General features: G+C 34.7%; 1 protein-coding gene across 1 annotated transcript in view; it reads left to right on the top strand.

The window, feature by feature from the left end:
• The window catches only part of LOC148953010 (protein inturned-like), a 100,296-nt gene that overhangs the window by 18,572 nt on the left and 57,707 nt on the right, over window positions 1-24,017 (top strand). The window contains exons 3-8 of the mRNA XM_089088224.1: window positions 1,614-1,735; window positions 5,118-5,381; window positions 11,701-12,139; window positions 14,673-15,033; window positions 16,738-16,791; window positions 19,676-19,942. Of these exons, the coding sequence (XP_088944350.1) occupies window positions 1,614-1,735; window positions 5,118-5,381; window positions 11,701-12,139; window positions 14,673-15,033; window positions 16,738-16,791; window positions 19,676-19,942 (1,507 nt within the window). The remainder of the gene's footprint in view (window positions 1-1,613; window positions 1,736-5,117; window positions 5,382-11,700; window positions 12,140-14,672; window positions 15,034-16,737; window positions 16,792-19,675; window positions 19,943-24,017) is intronic.

The raw sequence follows: 24,017 nt of genomic DNA, 5'->3' as shown, positions 1-24,017 counted from the left end.
ATTGATGCTTATGTATTTCGTGTACCTAAAGATAGAATATTCAACAAATGTAACTGCACATGCAAGGAAGGATCCAATGCAACTTACTTTTCAATTTAGAAACGCAGATTAAAAATAGTGGTTCAACTTACATTCTCTTTCGTAAACTTAGGTATATTTTTCCGTCTGAGAATGTTGTATTTTTTAATGGTACACCTATATCTCATTTACTGTCGTATGGTTTGGTCGAAAACATTCGTAACTCACCTCCATCCGCTCCGTGTAACGCAAAATATAGCAATTAGAGTTTTTATGGTAATAAAGTTGTCCTCTCTGTATCGGCGAGGCATCTTTACCGCGAGTAAAAAATTCTACCGTTTGCAGGAATATGCGTATTCTATAATGCTTTGTTTATGTTTAAATATTTAGCTTCGGAGTTACCATCATGTTTTTCAGGAATGTTTAGTCTTGCGTCTACTATTCACGATCATATGACACGATCTTCTCAGTTGGTGCGAAGACCAGCTATGGTCACGTCTAAGTCTTGGTTTTCAATTCGCCATGATGTTCTGTTAGTTTGGGAGAGTTTGCCAGATGATTTGAGTTAATGTTGGGTGTTGGGGGTTTGCGGGAATTTCGTAAATTGTTAAAGAACCATTGTTTTAATGTGTATATTTTGGATGGATTATTCTGAGCCAAAATAATCCATTTATTGGATTCAAGTTTTTGAGGAGGGTTCAGTTGCAACTGAATATGAATATAAATATTATAAATTTGATGGGTGTTGTTTGGAGGTTCGGTGGTTTTGGGGTCCGGTAAGTTGAGCTCTAATTCTTTTTTTTTTTTTTTTTTTTTTTTGATTTATTATGAGGGTTTTCTTCCGCACAAGTTTGCTTCAGGGAATCGAAGATGTATACTTTATTTTTAAATAAACCCAGTCTTTCTACTTACTTTAAACTTGATCAAAATATATTCTTGGGATCTAGTTAACCCACACCCTTCCCCTCCGCTTCAGGCCGTTTGCACTTCTAAGACCTGTTAAAGTTTTTCTTAGGGAGGCTAAGGGAAAAATCATTTTTATGCCGCTATTCCCCCCCCCCGCACCCTGCGTTTCGATATGCTGTTCAGTTTTGCTTATTCTTTTGATCGTAATAAGAGCAGATCGAAATGCGTCTGTAAATGCAAAAATACTCCATATAAATACTAATACAAAATTACAACACCTCTTGATTACCAGAAAGTGGACACATGTATGCACAGTTTGAAAAAACAACAACAAGTAGATGGGCTAACCCCTCAATTATACCCAGTTCCTGCGTACAAACTTGAAAAATGTACATATTTGTAAATAAACTTGAACTATTTATAAGACAACTGATAGGGATAAAATGCTGAATTTGTATTAAAAAGACCTGAGCACGCACAAGACAAGTTGGGGGAGAGGAGAGGAATTTTGCAATTAAAAACTTACTGCAAGTTTGCAAGGATAAAAAGTTATGAAAAGAGTAAATAATACAAGGTTCTATTTACATTACAGACCATAACGAACGTTTTACTTCAAATCTCCCTCGATTGATCAATTTCAATTTTGAACGAGTGAAAGTTCTCTTTAAACTCTTTATTTTTCTTTATAGTTCTGAAAGTTCAATTGTTTGGCTACCACACATTGAGCCTGATGGAAGGCTTTTCTACACAGATGTTGTTTCAGAAAGATTTTTAGCAAAAAAAGATGAAAAAGAAAGTGCCACAGCAAGAGGTAAGGCCACTGCAGCAAAATAAACTTACTGGTACTGCTGATAATTTGTCCCAACATCGAACTTCTTGATGCCAACACAGCTGCGTATACTCACCCACCTCACTACTCTGTTCAGAGCTTCAATCCTCGAATTTCCTGCTTCCTTTTAGACCTTTTCCTATGACTTCTTCACAACCCGTTCGTGGATGTCCTATCATTTATTTGTCTCCAGCAAGAACTGCCAAAAGCTCAATTTTTGATATCATCTATATCATCCTTCATCCATAAAACTTATCATAACCATCTTAGAGAGAAAGAATTTTGTTAGAAAATAAAAGAATGACTAGTTGCTAAGCTCCAAGAAGACTGTGCAAATAAAATGAGCAATAATAACCTCCATAAAACCACAAAAGAGCAAACCCCCCAAAAAGATTGGTATAAAAAGGATAACTAGAACAAACACACATAGAGCTATATAATTATTAAAATCCAACTAAACCTGGAAAATGCGTAAACTCTATCCACAATGGGATATGAAGAAGGAATATGAACAGGTGGTTCTTCTCAATATCCAAAAAAAGAAGAAAAACTGATCTGGCGAGCTACTAATGACCAGAAATGGCATAATACTTTTTCTTAATATTGTTAGTTAATATAGTTGAACTTAATATAGGTCAGCAATAGCCTACTTTGACCACCCTTCGTAACTTTGTACCAGTTTTTTGGACCAGGGACTGGAAAAGAAAATTTTGAGCTTAATAATGGTGTCATTAGTATCCAATTACTACTTTCTTTCGCTTTCTGTCTTTGCTTTCGAAAGTTTTCTTAAGCTTTCTTTAATTATAGTGCTAGACAGTGTTGGGGAATACCCTGACCAATCTCCTGATGAGGATAGGCTGGGTATGAATGGCTGGAGCTGTTCCGATGCTGTGAGATGATTTGGGGTCTCCGCTCCTTTATAAATTCCTTTCTCTGTCCATATCTCCTAGAGGGTAATCCTGCTTAATTCCTCTCATAGTGGCATCAAAGTGGACCTTTAACCAGTTTTCCTAACACAAACTGTGGCTTCTAAGATGGGCTACAGGGTGACCTTAAGGATTGGCGCCCCCTGAGGAAGTTATGGCCTAGTAAACGACTCAGCATTTGCACTGGATTCTGATGAACGGATGCTTCTTTTGAGTCTGGCTTCTTTATTGGGGTTTTTCGGGTTGGAAAACCTCTTCCTAGCTAAGTTATCTATTATGGGTTTCCTCCCGAAGTAGCATAATGTTTGTCGGCATGAATATATAATGAGTTGGGTGTAATAAGCTTGAGATTGTCTGTGCATGATTTCGACTCTGGTGCATAGAAGAGCATCACCAAGTGTGGAAAACCATGTTGTGACCAAGAGGGGCCCAAGATGGCACAAAGCCTTCGGCAATCCTGTTGGTGCAATTTTTGTTCGGGAAGGGGGGGGGGATGGTGGTTACCAGAAGGTAACCACCCTCTTTTTTACATCCATTTTTGTGACCATTTTACTACTCTGAGAGATAATTCGGGTGGGGGAGTCAAAACTGATAACCAGTCCCCTGGGTATGTCCCTGTCACCAGGTACTCACCCCTTTATTAACAATCATATCCGTAATGTCATTATGCCGTCTCCAACATTGTTACCACCCTTTTTTAAGGTTACATTTACTGTGCTGTCAGTACCTTCACCGTTGTTACTTTTTAACCCTATAAATACTAATTCTAATTTTATCCTTATTGGATACGTCTCCCTTCACTTCAAAATTATCAATGATTCTCTCTTTATTTTCTACTCCATTTCCTATAATTTTAATGTGGTTTAACACATTTCAAAAATGTTTGTCCTAGCCTGTCTCTTTTTAACACTCTCTTTATCACTATTTGAGCCCCAGTCACTTCTTTATCTGATACTAGTCCAGACTGACTACTTTCTCTAAAATTCTTAAGATGTCGTAATCTTAACGTTATTCAGTTTGCTTTCATCTTCAAGATCCTCAACAGTTTTATACATGACTCAATTTTCATTTCTTCTTTAATCCGTACTTTGGTGCTTTTGGTTTAACTTCCCTTACTCTAATTCATGTTAAATATATAAATTAAAAACTTATCGAGAATCCCTCTCTCTTCTACCAAGTTTAAACCTTTCGGGTAATGTTTCTTGGTACTTGTCTATCTTTTCTCCCTAAAAGGTGGTCTGCTGCTTCAAAGTTATATTCCTAAAGCCACAAAATGGAATCTTGCGATGGATGTGCCACAAATTAGGATTGTTAAAGCCAGAAATACCCGAAGGAAGGTAAGAAAAGAAGAAAGGAGTTTTTCAGAGCGTTCAGGAAATCTAAGGCCTATCTTTTCTCCGTAACAGTAGGTGCTTCAGAGCAGAGCTTCAGAATTGTAGGGAAAAAAATAATCCCAATTGAATTTCAATTACAAAAACTATCCTCCAGTAATTCTTAGACAAAATTTCTTTTTCTTTTCCTTGCCATTGCCCCGTTTCCAGTGTTTCTATGGGAAACCACCGTCCACTTTATAAGAGCACATGCCGTATTAAAGTAGGAGACATGACTTCATTTGATCTTTCGTTATGTAATGTTGAAAACATCAGGCAGTCAATGAAGTGCTTTTTTTGGGCTAAAATTCCAAAAAGTGTATTTTAGGCCTAACTTTTTATACCCTCCAAAGCATGTTCGTCACATCAATTTGGAAGGGAATGGGTCGTTTACCTGAAAACCACGCCTCATTTAGAAATAGCATATTAAAATTACCAGTTCGCTGTAGTTTTGGATTCCAAAATGCTTTCAGTGAAGTATTTAGGAAACTTACGACCGAGGAGGTGGACAGCCCATCCCTCCCCTTATGTACAGTAAAAATTGCTCATTTCAAGCTTTAACTTTGTTTCTACATTCATTTGAAAGAAAAGTTTCTTGAACGTTTAATTCCTTGGGGGAAAAAAAAATGCTCAGATAACAATCAACTCTTGCTCTTTTTGCAATGTGGACTATATAAATAGAGTCAATCCAAATAAACACCATTTCAAGCTAATTAATACAATGATTCCGAATCGTTAAAGTCATGAAGTCTATAGGAAAGCTAAGTTCTATATATAAAACGCAATTTCAGTATGTTATAACTCTATGGAGGGAAAGACACCATTTCGTAACTGGAATCTTTAAGAAAATTATGAATGGATATTCTGGCAAAGAGATGGTGATATCACGAGCTTACGCTGTCTCTCCTCCCTCTCTCTCTCCCTTTCTCTCTTCCTCCCTCTCTCTCTATCTCTCTCCCTCACTCTCTCTTTTTCTCTATCTGTCTCTTTGTCATTTCTTCATTTCCATTTTTAAAGAGCGTCCAATAAAAAAAAATATTGGAATAAATTTGTGTGTTTATTTTTCAGCACGGTTAAAGAAGCTCTTGAAGCGAAGAAGGAAGAAGAAGAACGTGAAATATGAAGATACAGAATTCTCAGTTCTCGTGGAAGTTATTCCGGTGCGAAATAGGAAGCTGTCCAACTACTGTCAAGAATATCTGGGAATTATGTCGGAACTCATTTCACCTGGAATACCAAGCACCAGATCCAAAATAACTGCTAGTGAACCGGTTGTTGTTAGTGATCTTGTTGGGGGATCTAAATTGGCTAAAGAAGGAAAAATTAGGCAAGGTACACAATTCTGAGTTTTTGCGGTCCTCCCGTGCGACTGTGTGACTTTTTACCTGTAATCCAGTTAAGATCTCTTCCTTCTTCTGTTTTTTCAGTTGCTTCCAATCTCTAAGGGAATCACTAGAAAGAAATTGTCAAAAGAAATAACCAAGATTTTTGTTGAAATCTAAAAATGCGTGTAAATGTCACGTTACATTTATTAAAAATCGTATAGTTTTTTCTAATATCCTTTAAATTGACTTATTTATGAAAAAGTATCTTTTGCCCTTCATGCTTCATTTACGTTCACGGCCAATAGCAAATTCTTTTCACGGCCCTACAATTTCTTCCGAAAAATTGCACACGCTAGTACCGTATTTTGGTTTTGTGACTATCTGCTTAACAAGTTAATTTCTAAGACCTCACTGGGTGGAAAAAATTGCGCACGACGACTAAACGAGGACTTTGACAACTAGCGATGAAGAAAAGGCAAAAGTATGCCGATTTTTTCTGGACGAACTCCCGAGGACCTCAGCAGGAAATATAAGAATAATTGTAGGATCATGACAACTAGCAATAAAGAAAATTGGGAAGTATGCTGAATATTCGTACCCCACCTCCGAGGGCCTTCCTCAGTATGAACAAAATAAGGGTATTACAAAAAAGAGTACAGACAAAAAAGAAGAGTATAGAATCTAAAAATTAAAAGAGAATTTATTAGGAATTTATTTATTGAAAAAGTGTATGCTAAAATATAGATCCGAGTCTTGAAGGAATAAGGATAGAAAAAATTTCCTAAGCGATGTGAATACGGAATCAAAAGGCATTGAGTGATTAATCGAAAATTCCACGGGAGAGACTAATAGGAGATTTCAATTGAAACATTCAGGATTCTTTTTCTTTGGGAGAGGGTAGGGGTACTTGCAATTTTGTGTTTGGGGGATGGGAGTACATAATTTTTTCTTCACAAGAGATTTTATGTTATGGTTCATTTCTTTTACTGAGTCTGTGTTGTGACAAGCTCTTTGGCTAGTTTCCACTGGAAATCTGTGCCATAAATATACTGCTACTGGAACTAAACTACTTGGAATGATATCAAAGAGTAATAATCTTCTCTGGTTATTAATTTCTGACTGCATCAATTTGATTATTTTTCATTTACGGATACAAAAATCTATAAGCTTACTTTTGAGTTTGTTACTGCCACCTTTCCAGTATTTTTAGGAAAAACCGCCGTCTACTTACAAAAGTACATGCCGTATTAATTTAGGTGAAATCACTGCAACTGGTCTTTCATTCCATAATGCAGGAAACTATTTGTTGAACTTTTAATTGGATTATGTTTCACTTAGGAATTAAGCAGAAACCAGTAAGCCTGCTTTGATCTTACTCTGTTGTTATTTTATTTAGTTTGCTATTTGTCTTGTATTCTTTTTGCCTGTGCCGAGGAAGGCCCTTCGAGGTAGATTTGAAATTTTCAGCGTAATTTTTGAACTTCTTTGAAACGGTAATTAAGAAAGAATAACATTTGATAAAGCCACAAATACAAACAGGACGAATAGGGGATGGAGGGTGGAAGTTTGGCCTGGGAATGGAATTATACACATTAAGACCCCTTGGAAAATATTCTGACCAGCCCTCCTCCCCTTCAACCCCCTCTAGCCCCCCTCCTTGAACCTGTAGGAAAAAATGAATCAAAGCATACGAATGCAACAGAAAGTGAAAGAAATTTTATTACCAAAAAGACAATATAGGTAATAGGAATATCAAATAGGCAGAGGTGTATAGTCTTTACTTCTCTGAAAAAAAACAGAACAACTATGGGTCAGACAAGAGATCTCAACCAAAACAAAAATCAGAGTTATGTTGCAACTATTGGAGCTCTGCTATATGTTTGTGAGACATGATCAATAAAAGCAGAAGAGGCAAGAGCTTTGGACGTGTTCGACCACCGTTCCCTGTGTTATATTTTCCACATCAATAGATGAAACAGAGCCTCAAATAGTGAAGTAAGAAGACATTGTGGCCAATAAGAGGAACTCTCACTAATTTATCAAAGGAGTTGGCCTAAAGTACCATGGCCACACTTTGTGTCGTCCCGCTGGCACGATATGTTGATTCGTCCTTGTTTGCAAACCAGCACATTCCTGGATACGAAAGTCAGGAGGCCAAAATAAAAACCTGTAGCAAAACTCAAAGAATATCGGGAGCCATGGGGGAGGGGAGAGGGTGTGTTCCGTAGACATGGGAAAAATATGAGACAAACCATGGGGGAAGATCGCCAGGTAAGCTCTAGCGGATCGAAGAAAATGGTAATCAAGTGTCATTCCAAGGTCTTTTGATGCCGGGTAAAACATTACATCGTCTGGTTCCCGCTGAAAGTAAAAAATTAAGTAAGCAACACAGCAACCCTAAAAAAAGAAGCGAAAATAAAACGTGAACAAGGCATAAAATTGTTTAAATAGTCTAAATTCATTATGTAAAAAAGTTCATTTGAATAATTGTTTGAACAATGTATATTCTTCATGTTAATCAAATTTCAGTGATGCAAGTTCTCGGCTTAACACAACATTTGTTAGTACGATGCTTAACAATCATACAAACTTGAGTTGAAAACGCTGGATTTAGTTTAAGGCATTTTTCAAGACCATAATCATATATTCACAGGCGATGCTTTTCTGCTCCTGGTAATGGTCTATTTGACCCCCATCCTCTCCCCTGGGAAAAAAATTGCGGCCAAAATATGCCTATTTTTCCCTTGAAAGAAATAAAAGCTCTGATGCCCCCCACCTAACCCTGAGAGGTTTGAACACATGTGCCCTTATGACTAATATATTGACTTGGATAAGCTAGATGGATTATTGTTCTGTGTTTTCGGTGCGAAAAGTAAGAAACAAGTCTTGTTATTAATCATTAATTTGGATGGTTTTTCAACAGGATGGATGTTAATGGGCAACTGTGTTTTTAAAATGTATAGTGTATTTTGGAGTGCTGTGTATCCATTTTTGGAAATTAGTGTTTTATGCTCTCAATCAATTGCATGCATTAAGATGTAGACATAGGAAGATGTAACATACAAAGCCAAATTGAGAACTAGAGAAGAATTTACAGGGAATGTATTCTACTTGTCAAAGGTGATTAGCGTTCAGTTTTTATCAAGATTGGAGTTACACACCAGAAGTAATTTCCATTAGAAAATCTGCTTGATCCAATAAAGCCGGGTGTAACATAACGAAGAAATAGACGAATTTCTATATAAGTCAGACCAATGGCTTCAGTGCCTCACACAATTCGATGTTCAATATTTCACCACCCTCTCCTAAATAATTACTATTTCACTACGGGTTCTCCAAGTACACCATTACTCCAACTTTTCTTCAATGGTCGGAATAAGGTTTGGAAATACTCAAACAAACATTTGTAGTTTTTGTGTTGTTTTTTTTTGTCGGTAACGAACAAGATTACACGACATCAAAGTACAACTCTACGCCATTTCTTGCCGTGAAACAGCAGTTTTTACCGTAAAATGGTCAAACTGACTACAGACACAAATTTTAGAATTGTCAATATTTTACAAGTATCAAAAAACTTCCGAAAACACAGGTTAAAAAAAAAAATACATGCAACAAGGAAAATATTAGAAATTGTGGAAAAAAGCATCGGGATGACCGTGATTCAAATATTGAAATTTGTATGTTTCATGTTTCCAAATAATTTGTGCTTTAGTTAAAGAGAGAATAATGTCCCACTAGGCTTGACAGGGGATTAAGGGCTTTGGCATCCTTCTTTCAAATGAAGAACAATTTTTGCTTACTATGAGATTTTAATCGCTCATCTTGTAGACTAATTAATTAATGTTAGAAACGAAGGTTTTTTTATGGCAAAGATGTACTTTTAAAAGATTGCTGCGAGATAGTTTATCAGTTAGTTGTCTTGGCTAAATAGGATGGTTTTGATGTTAAAGTCTGTTGATAAACAAATCATATTCGAACGGAATATAATTATAAATACGGAATAGGATCCTACTGCAATTTTATCGCCATTATCTAAAGTGTTTGAAAAAAAATCTTAAAAGAAAGGATTTCTAATTATTCGGATCAAATAATTTTTTTTAGCAAATACCAGTTTGGATTTAGGGCAAGTCGTTCGACAGAACACTCAGTTGGTAATCTATTTTTTAGATGATGATTTCAATGTGTTTGCTGTTTTCTATGATATTAGGAAAGCATTCGACACTTTAAACCATGAAATTCTTCTTGATAAAATGGAAAATTCAGGCATAAAAGGGGAAAAGACTAGAAATAATAAATTCATACCCGTATGAAAATTGCAGTAGATGTCGATGGAAAACTGTCTAATTTAAAAAGTCTTAAGGGTATTGGTGCCCTCAAGGTTCAGTATTAGGTCAGCTTTTATTTTTATTAACGATCTTCTGCAAAGTTTGTAGAAGAATATTAGGCTTGCAATTCTGTTTGCAGATGACAGAGTTATATCTGTTAAGCGTTGGATTCATCTACATTGATTGAAAGTTTAATTATAACTGTTTTTTCAGTTAATCAATAATTTGTTTCCAATAATTTAGTACCGAACTTTACAAAAACTGAATTTTATTGTTTTTGGTCGTTCAAAACGTGCCACTCGAGAGAGTTCTTGTCAGGAGCTTCAGGTTGGTGAGCATAAAGTCTGTAGGGTCCAGTCATATCGTTATTTCGGAGTTTTCTTGATCCCCTTTTGTCATTTCAAAATCATATTGATCATCCAAGGGTAAAACTTGCTCAAAATATTTGGTCGATTTATCGTGTGAAAAATAGTTTTCCATTTTCCATATTAAAAACAATTTACAACTCTTTAATTGCTTCTTATTTGGATTACTGCTCAATTGTTTATCTTAATACCTTTTGAACGCATATAACACACCATTGCAGGTACTTCAAAATGGGGCAGTAAGAATCCTTGAATTGTTTTTTACATCGACCGTCAAAACTTGAAAATGCATCGGAAACAAAAGCGATATTTTTTTTCTTAAATATGTTAGATTTAAAGCATATACTAGAAGTAAATATTTCCGTATGGTATTTTCGAATTCAAAATCCTAATAATTATTTCTACAATAAATATCTGCTGATTTTGCCCTCTCGTTCGGCTCGTCGGCGGTATGGAATATACCGAATTCCTTTTGTAAGCTCCGAAAGGTCAAGGTTCTCAATTAGGTACCGAATGCCATTCATTACAAACAAATCTAAGGTGAATGACAAAACTCTGTTTGATCCATCCCAAACATCTCTGATTAAATTAAAAAAACAAATTTTAAAGATTCTTTATTAATGTTTGTTTATTCATCACTAATGATGGATTATTAGAATATATGATATTTTTCTTTGTGTGTTTGTTTTTGTGTCCCCTTGTTGGGATGGCCTCCCACACCCCTCCTGTCCAGCATTTCTCTATTTTCTTTATTTTTTGTTGCTTATCTTTTTTTGTTGTTGTTTCTTTTTGTTTCTTTTTTGGTTAACCATGTTGATTTTTGCTTTTATTATTATTATCATTATGACAAGATGTTTTGTTTTTTCTATATCCTACTATTTATATACCCAAATTTACGAGCTCTGCTCTCCGTTAAGCTTAATGTTTTTTGTATTTTTAAGGGAATTAAATAAGCAGATAAACGAGTGGAGGTTCTGGGGTAGTGTTCCAAAGGTGTGGTTTCAGATCCTGCTAATGGAGAATTTTTCTTAACAAAATTTCATAGTTGTTAAGCAATCCAGACGCCGTAATTATATGTTAAAATTTTACTTGAACTGTTAAGCCTTTAAAAATGATCTAAGTTTCTCTCCCCAGCTCTCTCTTTATTAATCTCTATTCTTTCTCCCTCAATCCCCCCGACCAAGCCTGGTTCGAATAGATACTGGACCCAATTGGATTCTTTTGCGAGACCCTCTCTATATATTAAATATTTAAATAAGATATACCTGCATGAGTAGATGCAAAATCTCTCTAATATAGGACTATCCCGATTAAAATCAGTAAATTTGACATGAAAATGTAAGGGTATCCGTTTTCTATATTATAAAGTATATATCATGTAATAATAAACACATTAATAAATCTCATCCAGTAATGCAAGCTTCAAATAAATACATTTTTAGTTATTTGAATCATTCATAATTTATCCCTTATCCTCAAAAACAGTTCGCTTTAAATTTCAAAATATTTTTCGTTCATTTTGATGGTAATGCGGGGCCCTTTCAAATGTGAGGCCCGATTGGGCCCAATCGCCATTTATCTGGCCCTTCCCCCGACACTCTCTTTGTGGAATTTTGATTGAGGTTTTATTTTCCAGGTGACATATTGAAGTCGATTGGGAAACATCCAGTTGATCATAGCAACATAGAGCTGGTTCTACAACAGCTCGTCGAACCCTGTGTTTTGCCCCTAAGCATCGTTCGTAACTCTGGTCTCATTCTCGATGACTTCGACACTCAAACAATGCGTCGTTATACCGATGAGGGAGTCCTAGGCTTTCTTGAGTTTTTAGAAAGTTGTGGAACCAGTTTGAGCATCTTCATTGATTATTTAGAAAAATACTCCTGTGCCTGTTTGCTGCTATGCGTAGATAATGTGACTGAACTTTCTCCTGAATATGCGGATATTTTTTACGAATTTGATCTGTACAAATTCTTAGGTGGAAAGAAAAGGGAAACCAATGCCACTACTGTTAGGGGAAGCTTTCTAACCGTTGGAAAGACTTTTATGGAGCTATTTGGCGAAAAAGAGCAATGGTATATAATATTTAACTTTATTCTTTGCAGTTATAGGGGTTCATTATTGTTACTTTCTTTAATATATTGTCTAACTTTTATTGCACTTACAAACTCATTGGAAGATAGACTACCCAAGATGATACTGGGATAGTAGCCAGGGGACTCGAAGAAGAGAAGGATCGAAAAATACACTTCGTTGCACCTAGCATTGGAATCTGAAACACATCTATACTATAGTCCATCTCATTGGGAAGATGTCTGGGTAGCAACACTTATAAGGGCTAATTGGCAGCTCTTTCTGGATTCCTCTAGGGGCATGGGAGGAGCTAAGGTCTAAGGGTATAAGGTCAAAGAAAAGGAATGGGGAAGCATTTGCCTTCTCCTTAAGACTATAGCTTCTACTATCCACTATAATGGGTGATTATTACTTGGAAAAATTGAAAATTCAACAAATTGTTAATTTAACGACCAATGACAAATAGTTTTGTGAGTAGTCTAGACTACGGAAAAAAAAGGTGAAAAATTCTGTAGGTGTATTGGAGACAAACACGTTTTGGCACCCCAGATTCTGAAATCCTTATAGAGTAGTTTTTTCTTGACAAACAATGGAATAATTCATTTAGAAATTATAACGAAAGGCGCGAATTTTCACATTTGAACTCTTTTGCATTCTCCAAATATTTGCATGTTTAAAGGCTTCTTTTTAACTCTTGCCTAAGTCTTAATACCCTTTGCCGGATCCTCGTTTCTACCATTTTCCAATTTGATTCTTTATGAGTGTAATTTTAGTTTTTCACTCAAATTACATAAAAGTAGTTATGTTTTGAACGATATGTATCAGTCCTGTTAATAAATAAATGGAAAGTATAACTAACATATTAATCGAATAACAGGCAACCTAAAATATATGTCTGAATTATTAGAATATCTTGCCTGAATTTACGACTGGCATGTACACAGTATGATACTTTTTTATTTAGCTATTGAAGAGTTATTTTTAATTTTTATGTTTATATGATGAAAAAAAAAAATTTGTTTTTTGTGCTTCTAAGTATTCGTGTGAAATAAATTGTTTATATATTGAGTAGCTCCCTCTAATAGCAAGAGTATAACCCTCAGGGACTTGACTTAAAATAATCCCTGTTAATGATAAAGCTATCACTGGGGTTTGCTACTGCTGAATTATTGCAACACTGAATTGTCTAATTCGAGTCGATTATAATCAAGCTACAAGGAATCATTTGACTGAGCATTCAACTAATTAACAAGTGCTTACTTAGAAATCATTTTAAAACTTGATTCTGATCTTTTTTTTTCCAATTAAGTTTATCTATTTCATTAGCTATATTTTACATGAATTTGCAAGTTAAGCCTTGCCAATAGATCTTTAAAAGAATCAAGCCTTCTGATTATTTTGATGCAAGAGAATCCAAGGTGTCCAGTGGTAATACTCCTTAAGTATAATGTATAAACAGAATAAAGGCATAATCCAAAGCTCGTACATAAATTATATTACATTGTAAACCAAACTTACCCCTATAGACAATGAAAACATACAAATATTTACCTTACTTTGTAATATAGGTTCTCGAACAAAGGAAGTTTTCCTGTTATTGACATATTTAGGAGTTTTGTATCCTTGGGGGGGGGGGAGTCTCGTAAAGACCACTGAATATCCATGAGATTTGGAAGAGCTTCAGAGATCTCAAATAATTTTAGAGATATCTTTAAAAAATATTAGAAATGTAAGCATAAAAAAACACTAATAACTTAGAAAAGTGTTCTTTTTGTCTTGAGTATTTTAGAAAAGAACATCAAGTTTTTCATGAGTTTCAGTGGAACAAGTAGATTCCAAATAGAAAGAAAGTTATAAAATAGTCATCTCAATTTCGAAACAAAGAAGAGAAAAAGAACATTCTAAAAATGCATTAGAAGCTCTCAGAGGTCAAGCCTGTCCTTGAACTAACTTAAAAAAAGTATTTATGCAGGCCTTGTGATCTGTCTTGACTGATTCAGGATGGTCAACCAAGTTCCAAGGTCTTAGCCTCCCGTGTTCTGGGGCTACCTTAAGGATAGGGTATCTTCAGGCAGTCTGAGAGCCGTTACTAGACTCACGGAAGCAGTAAGAAAGAGTATTAAATCCACTCTCCAGCTGTTTACAAGAAGCCATGGGCAAATTTGTGCTCATGCCTCAAGAAATATCTGGGGCTAAATTTGGTCATCTCGGACACCTGTTCTTGAATGAAGAAAGAAAAAACCTAAGACTCTCAGGCTCTAGATTGGTGACCTAGAGTGTTTAGCCAAAGTTGTTCTCAATGCCAATTAAACAAAAAAAAAATATCGAAAAATAAAACCCTTTGTGGGGGAAAGGGGGTGTTGCCCCTCTATCCAACGAAGAATGAACTGAACTGATCATACTGACTGGAATGAAAAGCATTACAAAGGAGTTGAAAAAGTAACTAGTGCTTTAAATACTTAACACTTAATACTTAACACTCAGTACCTATATCTGCTTCTCAACTTTAGTTGAAAATCTCTTCTTCCTTTTTAGTATCTCAATAAACATTAAGGATGCTCCTCACATAATAGTTCAGCAAACATGGAAGACGCATACATTTGTGACGGCTATGCCATCTAACTGGACTTCGGAGCATTATCTTCAATCCAAGCTTAATCATATAAAGAAACTGCTGAAATTCATGTATGGATCAGCGGAATTGGCCCTGCAGTTTGAAAAAGAAGAATGTAACTGGCTTTTTGCTGTTATGTTTTTATCAGTGGCCGCGGTTAAGTTCTGCAATGACCGTAATTTTTCTGTTTCGAAACTGCCTTGCTGCTTATTAGATGATATGGAAGTGACGTTTTTAGAGGAGTCTTTCCCTGTGACGACGCCTATTCCGAAGCTACTTAAGGTAATCTTACAATCATGGTTGCCCCCTTAGGGGCAATCTAGTAAAGAACGAACTCTAGCCCTTTGTAACCCAAGATTTTAAAAATGAAAAAAAAAAAACTGTAAATTAACTATTATTTCGATTAATCTTAAGGATGATGTTCGTTGTGAAAACAAATTTGTGAAAATTTCAGAAATTAGCCTAAAAACCAAAAATGGACCCGAACCAAAATGAAAACTGCACCATTGGAATCGCCATAGCCGAAACTCCCATTTGTAAGAACTACAGTCCCCCATCTTGAGCAACAGGGAAAATCGCTTTTGCACATGGGACGGTGTGATGTTTCCTATTTTCTGTTTTTTTCCTGTTGCTGCTAGTTGGGTGCTGAAACATTATAATGGGGTTTCTAAAGGGTTTATCTGAAAGGAAATTACTATATCTACGTGCTTTTCCAAGCAATAAAACGTAATATTAAATTAGGGTGTAATTTTTTACTAAATTAAAAACTAAAGCGTCATTCTTGAATGTAGAAGTCAAGTTTACTCTCATTGCATAATTATTGGAGCATGGAAATACCTTTGTGGTTAATAATATTACACGATTTTTCAAACTGTTTCAAATTTATTTTTTTCCATGTGCATAAATTTGTGTATTTAATTTTTTATATATTTTTTGTTTACTTTTTGATAGTAACGACAGTTTAACTGCATATTTTCAAATTAAGTATAAAAAATTACCAACGGCTGTCTAGTGTTACCAAAAACCGATTTTTAGAAAATTCAGGAGGATTGAAAAGACGATAGTTAATTATGGTAGGCTGATTGTTGGTGGAATTTGTTCTTTTTTATAACGTTGATTGATAGTTATTAATTGTTAATTATGTTGATTATTCATTATGGAGTAGATTGATTTTTGGTTTAGCTATTTGAACGAATCAGTGGGAATTGTGTCAAATTGATTGAACCAGCGTGAGTTTCCATATTTGTGGGCTGAATTGCATTTGATGAGTGCAATTCGAAGTTCAAATGTTCGAATTAGTGAAAATTAGTTAAATTACTTAAACTGTTAGAAAAATTAAATTAGTTAAATTATTGAATATTTTAAAGAATGAAAGCTTGAATAAATATATTAAGATTTTTGTTGATGATTTCTTTATTTCACTTGTCTTTTAAAGCCGTATCTAGGATTTTGTTCAGGGGGTGGGGTATTTTTGTTCGAGGGAGGGGTTACAAAAAAAACTTTACAAAACGCATCAGAAATTTGTTTAAATGCGTTTTGTCACTTTTTTATCACTTGGAAAAAAATTTCAGGGGGGGGGGGGGCTTAAACCCGATAAAGTCCCTCTCCCCTGGATACGGCCTTTCTTGTCTCTCATGTTTGTTTTTGTTTCCTTTTGTAGAGTATGGTGGGAAATATGTTATTTTTTGTGCAATTAGTATTTGTGGAAGTGCAATATAAAATAAATTTTTCTCCGAGAATATTTCATTGTATGCATATATAGTGTCAATTTTGTAACACAATTTGTTAAATAAAAAAATAGTTGTCCGTAGACATTTGAATCGGAAGGTTAAGATTTATATCATAACTGTTCGAATTTATATTTCAGTTTTTTTTAAAAGTGTATTCTTTAGCCTTTAAAAAGATGCCGTAGAGAAAGAAAAAAAACAACAAATTGTTACATAAACACAGCAAACAATATTTTTAATTTAATATTTTCATTTATAGGCTCAATTGGACGCGGTTCTTTGTGACCTTGAAGCCTGTGATTTATCACGAATGGTATGTTATATCAAGTCTGGATTTATAGTTCTTAGACGTAGTACTACCCATTTTATAGCCTGTATTCTAGGATGTAAGAAAAGGAATAAATCTCTTTCAGGTTTTTCTTAATATTTTATTTTAAGTTGTGTTTTGAATGGTAATATTCTTCAAATCTGAATTGATATGAGAAAGGAAACTGTACAGAAGGAAGAAAATACCTTCATAGAATTTTCTTCATAGAATGAGAAAAATTACCGCTATCGATACGGTAGTATCGATAAGGATGCGGTATAACTATATCGATACGGTAGCTGAATATTATTATTGCCCTCTCCACTTTTACCACTCCGTGCCAATCCAAATCACAAAAACTGATCATTGTCGCCAAAATGCAGAAAAAAACTGTCATTTGAATTCTGTTTGTACCTTTTGTTGCGAGTGGTTTTAACTAATCGTTGTTGCGTATCCTATTTCTGGAAAAAAGTTCCGTCTGTCGCGGCCCCAGTCGTTACTATGATTGTTGTTTTTGGTAATAAATGATTTAATTTTGCATCGGTATAAAAAAAAAATTCGGAATCGGTAAAGATTTTGCTTATTTGAAGTGTACAAGTCTATTTTCAAATATCAAAATTTTAATTTAGTTTTTTTCATAAAATTATCTAGAAGCAAATGAAGTTAAACAAAAGTAGCTGTTCCTTATTCTATTTTTAAGAAGCAATTCCGTTTCGTCTCGCCCCAGTGATGATTAAGATTGTTATTTTTGGTAATAAGTGATGTCGATTCTGAATTCTGAATCGGTAAAAAAAAAAATAAAAAAAACAGGATCGGTAAAATTTTCGTACATTTGAATTTACGAATTTTCAAATATCAAAAATTTTAATCTAGTTATAAACTTAGACTTTTCCCTAAAATTGTCTAGAAACAAATGAAGTTAAACAAAAATAATTGTTCCTTATTATATTTTTAAAAAGCAATTTCGTTTAGTCTGGACAGGGTCGTGATTATGATTGTTGTTTTTGGTAATAAAAGGTTCTGATTCTGAATTCTGATTGCGCGTTTATTAGTGCTGCTTAGTGTAATCTTATTTCATATCATTTCCTATTCAGGAGGAAGAGCAATCACACGCTAGCCAGTAAAGTTTCATTTATTGAATTTCATATTTACTATAGAACAAGAGGTAGATATACGCCATTGTCAAATTCCATAGCTTAAGATGTATACTTAATTGATTAGTTTTATCTCTTTTTTAATTATCTAATCATTTCAGTAGAAATCTTTACAACATAATCACAGGTTTATTTTATTACTTTATGAAATCTAAATTCCATATTCTTTTTACGTGTTTACTTATATATAGAGTTATCATAAATTAAACTGAATCTTTTTTTTTTATTCGAAGATTGGCATCTACGTATGTGATTGACTTTGTTTATAAATATAGAGAATTCCAGTTTATAGGACGCCAATTATGCATGATATGCAAGTGTACCAGCGGTGTCAAACGTCCTAAGGAGCATCGCTAGCTTCATCGAAAGTGCGTGTAACGATAAGATCCTTTCTGACAGAGTAATCCGTTTGAGCCACTTACTTCATATTTTCTCCCTAAAAATATTTAAAAAAAAGATTCCTTCCTTTTTTGGGTAGTTTCATGTATATTTTGCATTTTTTTTGGGTAGTTGCATATTTAAGTTGCCTTTATGAAGTGGAAATGATATAAGACCAAAGATGCGAATGCAGGTGGCAAAGAATTTGATTAAAGACGAGGAGGGGGAGTTTTTTCTTTCAAAATGAGTATTTCGAAGGTGGTACCTTCTTTGTCTTGTGCACTCTATATAAATATAATACTGCATCATCATTCCCTATCTCAACCATTATACAAAGCTGGACCGAGATGCAAGTACTCCAGAAAAAATTTAAACAAGTATAAACATAAGCGACACTTGGTTTTTTTTACGGGTAGACAAGTCCGATTTCTCTTGAACGCGAAACTTGGCTTAACCTTTGTAACGCTAAATTTTAAAGAATCTTATCTTAAATTAATTTATTCTATTATATATATATATATATATATATATATATATATATATATATATATATATATATATATATATATATATATATATATATATATATAAATTGGTAATTAGTAGTTCAATGTTTAATATTAGATTTTTTTTTTAGAAATTACAAGTAGGTTTCGAAGTCTCGAGTTGGTTTCAAAGACATTTTGAGAAAGTTTCTGCGAAAATACGCGTTCCAGGGTAATATACACTGGACCGCTGATGGCAGATTAAATGGGAGGAACCGTGTGTACGCACCGAGAATGCAGTAGCCAACAATCACTGAGCCGTGATCTTACTGTTATGTTATTTATATACAGCGGTCTCGTGGCTGAATCTATGAGGTGTTTTCTTAAAGGAAGGGAGTAAGGAAAATTGAAATTTGTTATGCTGCAGTATGCCAATCTGCATGGTGGCACATGCGCCGGGTTAGGCCCAAAATGTCAATATTTTGGTGATTTTATGAGCTTACCTTCCCCGCGGACTAATTCCCTTGTGTTTTTCATCTATTAAAATGCCAGTTTTATCTTTGAGTTGTTTATTTTAATGTCATTTTGTTACTTTTTATGAGAAATTTAAATCCTTTTTGTGAGAAATTTCTATGAGAAAAAGAAGAGAGCGGGAATTATTCACAAAGTCACTTTTAAAATATTAAAATAATAATGATTAACCTTTCTAATTAATTTCGTCCAAATATCTATTACTACCAGCAAAGCCTGTCAAATTGCGTTTTTGGAGGGGGGGGGGAGGAATTTTCCCAGAGGCTCTCAATAGATTATCCGATGTTTTTTTTTCGATTTGTGTTTGCTCTGCTGCCAGTTTTGAATATTGGTCTTTTACAGGTAACCTCAGACTTTGAAAATGATTACGTAATCATTCGTGGAGCCCTCATTATGTATAAGAACCACCTCCTATGCACTCACTTGCCTTTGTCTATTACTCAGGATATCTACAACCACTTGAATTTGCACCGGATTCTTTCTGTTGTACGTCATTCTCAAGTTTTTCAAATTGTAGTTTGGTCAGAAGTGTTTTTGGGTGAAGAACCGTTTCAGAATAAGGAGCCTACTGCAGATAATTTGAAATGGTCCCTTCTTGTTGTTGTCCAGGTTAGTTTTCTTGGATTTTAATGGGTGATGTATTCTGGAAGCAAGTTTTGTCAAATGTTATTCCGAATATCAGCGATAAATTAAAACTGCAAAATCGTTGTTTGATCAGAATTGCTTTCGGCAAAGAGCAGTTTTAGCATAAGTTTTAGCTGTAGATAATTTGAACTTATTTCTTACCGTCGTTGTTCAGGTTCGATTCCTTTTAGTGGTAAGCTGTAGAATCAGGTTGAGACCTGAGTACTTGATCATATTCTCCTTAAACGTTCCAAATTTGTAACTATACAATGCGCGATTTTAACGTAAATAGATCTACCGATTTAGGTGATCAAAACATCTATATTACTGTATTACAGCTATATTGCGTTTGGTTAAATTTTGAAATGTTCGTATTGTTTAAAATAGTCTAAAAGTCAAATAACTACACCTATGGGGATGACACGAGCCCCCACAGCTTTGGAGATTACTGCTGAAGTCAATCAAATATAGTATGTGCAAGCTGGTTGCCAAAAGAGCGTATCAGCAATATCTAAGGAACGGCTGAGTCTATTAGGTCGGAACTTACAGGGTATGTTAAGGGGAATTTCGAAAAGCTATTGGAGAGCTACAAGACACCTTGTCCTTTTTAGATGACCCCTCCCCTCAACACATCATAATTTTAAAAAAAAAGTGATTTTGATCAAAATAGTCAAAAGGTCTAGTAACTATACCTCCGGGAATGCAGTGTCCCCCCTCAGCCCCCAGGGCAAAAATATTTAATTCTTCTTGCCCTTGGGCAACTGGCAGACATTTTTGCAGCATATGTACAATCTGATAGCAATTCTTCCTGCGGTAATTTGGCCAGGTTTAGTGGAGCCTGCTTAAAAATAAGTAGAGGCATTCGCTACAAGGTCAGCACTAAAATGGACTGCAATTACGGTTGTTATAATTTTATAACATATAAAAGGTGTTGTAAATTTTAGCGTAAAAAAAGGTAGTGTGCCCAATTCCACCACAACAAAGTTAAGAATCTATGTAAATTGCATTTAATTATAAAAAAAGCTTACCTCAGAAGTTCCAGTTTTGTTTTCAAATTGTATTAAATTTTGCCGAAACCGTTTCTGAATTATTCCTGGATTAAAAAGGACTATTCAGAGGATAATCTCTACCTCAGGAGGTAACAGAAGTTTGGGGTGAGAGGTATTGGAGATAACATTAGTATTGTGGTGGCAGTGGATAGATTGCCTTTGTAGGTATTTAGCTGTGGTATTTTGGTAAGATCACGATCGTGTTTAACTGTGATTTTGATAAGATCATGATCAGTGGTCTCCTAGGACCGCTGACAATTTTTTTTTCTCCAGCTCTGTGTTCTGTTTGTCATAACATTGACAATAACTGATGAATGTAGATTGACAGTCTAATATATATGGATGTTCATTTCTGAAAGTCTCAGCAATGCTGAATTTATTAACGTTATAAAAGAGAAAATCGTTAAAATACACTTTGCATTACGAATTGAACTAAGAATTTTGATACATAAAAGACTCATTACTCCACATATGTAAAAAAAATTATCCTAAAAGTTCCTCCACTCCTATATTTTATGTTCTCCCTATTATCCACAAAGATAGGGTCCCTGTACGCCCCACTTTACCTTCTTATAGCTCTCCAGATGAAAGATTGGGAAAATGGCTTTCACCAGTTTTTCGTCCTCTATTTCTATGCAATTCATAAATTAAAAATTCAGTTCACCTTGTTGAAAAATTAAAAGACCTTGATATAAAAAAGACATGATTTCAGCTACTCGATACTATTTCTATGCAAACATCCCGTGATATTAGAAAAATCGAACTTGCTCTTCAAATAAAATTAGAATCGACCAAATGGACTACAAAACCATAGACATCGAAACCATTTTGCGTGTTGTCCATATTTGCCTGTTTTAATTATCCCTGTATTTCCGATACAATAACCAATTTTTTATCCGAACTATGGGTCTACCAATGGGAGATGGTCTTTCACGTTTTTGGCCACTTTTTATGTGGAATTTATTTCAACTTCTGCTTTGAAATGTTATCCTCTGAGGCAGAGTTCCTTGGGCTGATTTTTTTGATGATGTAATATCTGTATAGGATCATAGAAAGACGTCACTTGACACCTTCTTGACGCATCTTAACACGTTAGAGTTTTTTTTTTTTTTTTAGCTCACCTGAAAACTAGAAGGTAACCATAAACTATGTTCTCTAGACGTTTTAGTTCGCAAAAGCCTCTCAGTATGGAGTTTTTGAACTATAAGTTCTGCACATAACAACAGGTATTTGCATTTTTCTTTACCCTCCCCCCCCGTGCAAAAAGAGGAGTGGTTATGTTCCTAGTTGAACGGGTGCTACAAATTTGTTTCGAAACCCACATACCATAGTCCTGGAACTAAACCATGTCAAGGACGTTTTATTTTGCTAGGATATCCGATTAATTTGCTGGAATTTATTACAGAAAAAAGGTAAAGAAAGACAGAAAAAATGCATGAACAACCCAACCCATAACGGAAAGCATTTTATTGATGGGTGATAAGAATTTCAACCTTTTATGCTATTAATTAAAAAAAACATTTTGCACAAAATAAGTTTTTCAAAAAAAATTAAAGAACTACATTAAACCAAAAATGAACAAAAATAGAATCAAATAATCTACCAAGACAGCAAATATAACACCCCAGAACCAATAAGCAAATGAGACCCAAAACAAACAGTAACTAAAAATAATTTCACTCAGACCGAACATAATATATTAACATAAGGGTTCTAAACCCCATGATTAATTAACTCTAGAAAGCAATTAATACTTAACTGAAAAAAAAAATTCGAATGAATTTACTGAAAAAAATGTGCATTGTCAGTTTAATATACATATGCTAATTTTTATTCCGTAAAATCTTAATTAATTTTTGATTTCTTAAAGTTATAAAAGCGAAAACATTACGACTACACCTTCTATAAAAACACTATGCCCCCAGGACATAACGTACAACCTTAGCCCTGAGGGCTGTGAGGGGGTTGTCATACATTAAGAAACATAATTTCCGGACCCTTCAACTACGTTCAACAAAATGGCTATATCAAAATGTTGATCGAAAGTGTTTGGGAAAATGATGGGCGTGGGGAGGGGGCATTGGCCTTCCGATCACTTTTGACTATTAGCCCTCTCAATTCCCAATTGAATGAGTCATTTTTGAATTTTCTACGACAACGCTGGCAAAGACCCAATTTCCAGAACTTTCAACTACGTTGAACAAAATGTCTATCTCCAAATTTTGATTGGATGTGTTTGGGGAAACAGTGGACGTGAGAGGGGTGTTAGTTGCCCTCCAATCACTTTCGACTATTAAAAAGGTTCGAAAACTGGAATGTTTTATTTTAGTTATGCTGACTGTGACGTGTTCTATTTAAATTATATAAAAAAATAAACATGCCTCTTACATTTACTTCATATGGGAAAACTTAGGCTCTGGAAAACATAGCGGAAGATACTCAATACTTTTTCAATTCTCTAAAAAAAAGTACCAAGATCTTTTCTTGGATGGTATAGAAAAGAGGTTTTTTAAACCTCTTGAGATAGCCATAAATATATGGCTATCTCAAAATTTTGATTGGATGTGAATGGGAAATGGTGGGTGTGAGAGGGGGTTTTATTTGTCCTCCAATCACTTTCGACTATTAAAAATAGCATTGACCCTTTCAATTTCCAACCGAATGAGCCCTTTTTTTAAGTTTTTACGAAACGCTTTCAATAAAAACCTTATATGCCCCAGGGCATAACTTGCAACCCTTGTGCTGAGGGCTGTGGGGGGACTGTCATCCTCAAAGACGTAATTTTCAGAACTTTAAGCTATATTGAACAAAACTACTATCTAACAATTTTGATTGCAGATGTTTGGGGAAATTGTTGGCGTGAAAAGGGGGCTAATTTGTTTTTTTTTACTTTCGTCTATGAAAAAGAGCATTAGCACTTTAAATTTCCCATCGAATGAGTCATCTTTAAAGTTTCTACGAAAACGTGTTCTATAAAACTTTATATGCTCCCAGGACATAACTTACAACCC

Source organism: Artemia sp. Qi Xiang Cuo, chromosome 4, assembly GCF_049724085.1.
Source record: "Artemia sp. Qi Xiang Cuo chromosome 4, ASM4972408v1, whole genome shotgun sequence".
Taxonomy (NCBI): Eukaryota; Metazoa; Arthropoda; class Branchiopoda; order Anostraca; family Artemiidae; genus Artemia; species Artemia sp. Qi Xiang Cuo.
This window is presented reverse-complemented; position numbering and strand designations above follow the sequence as displayed.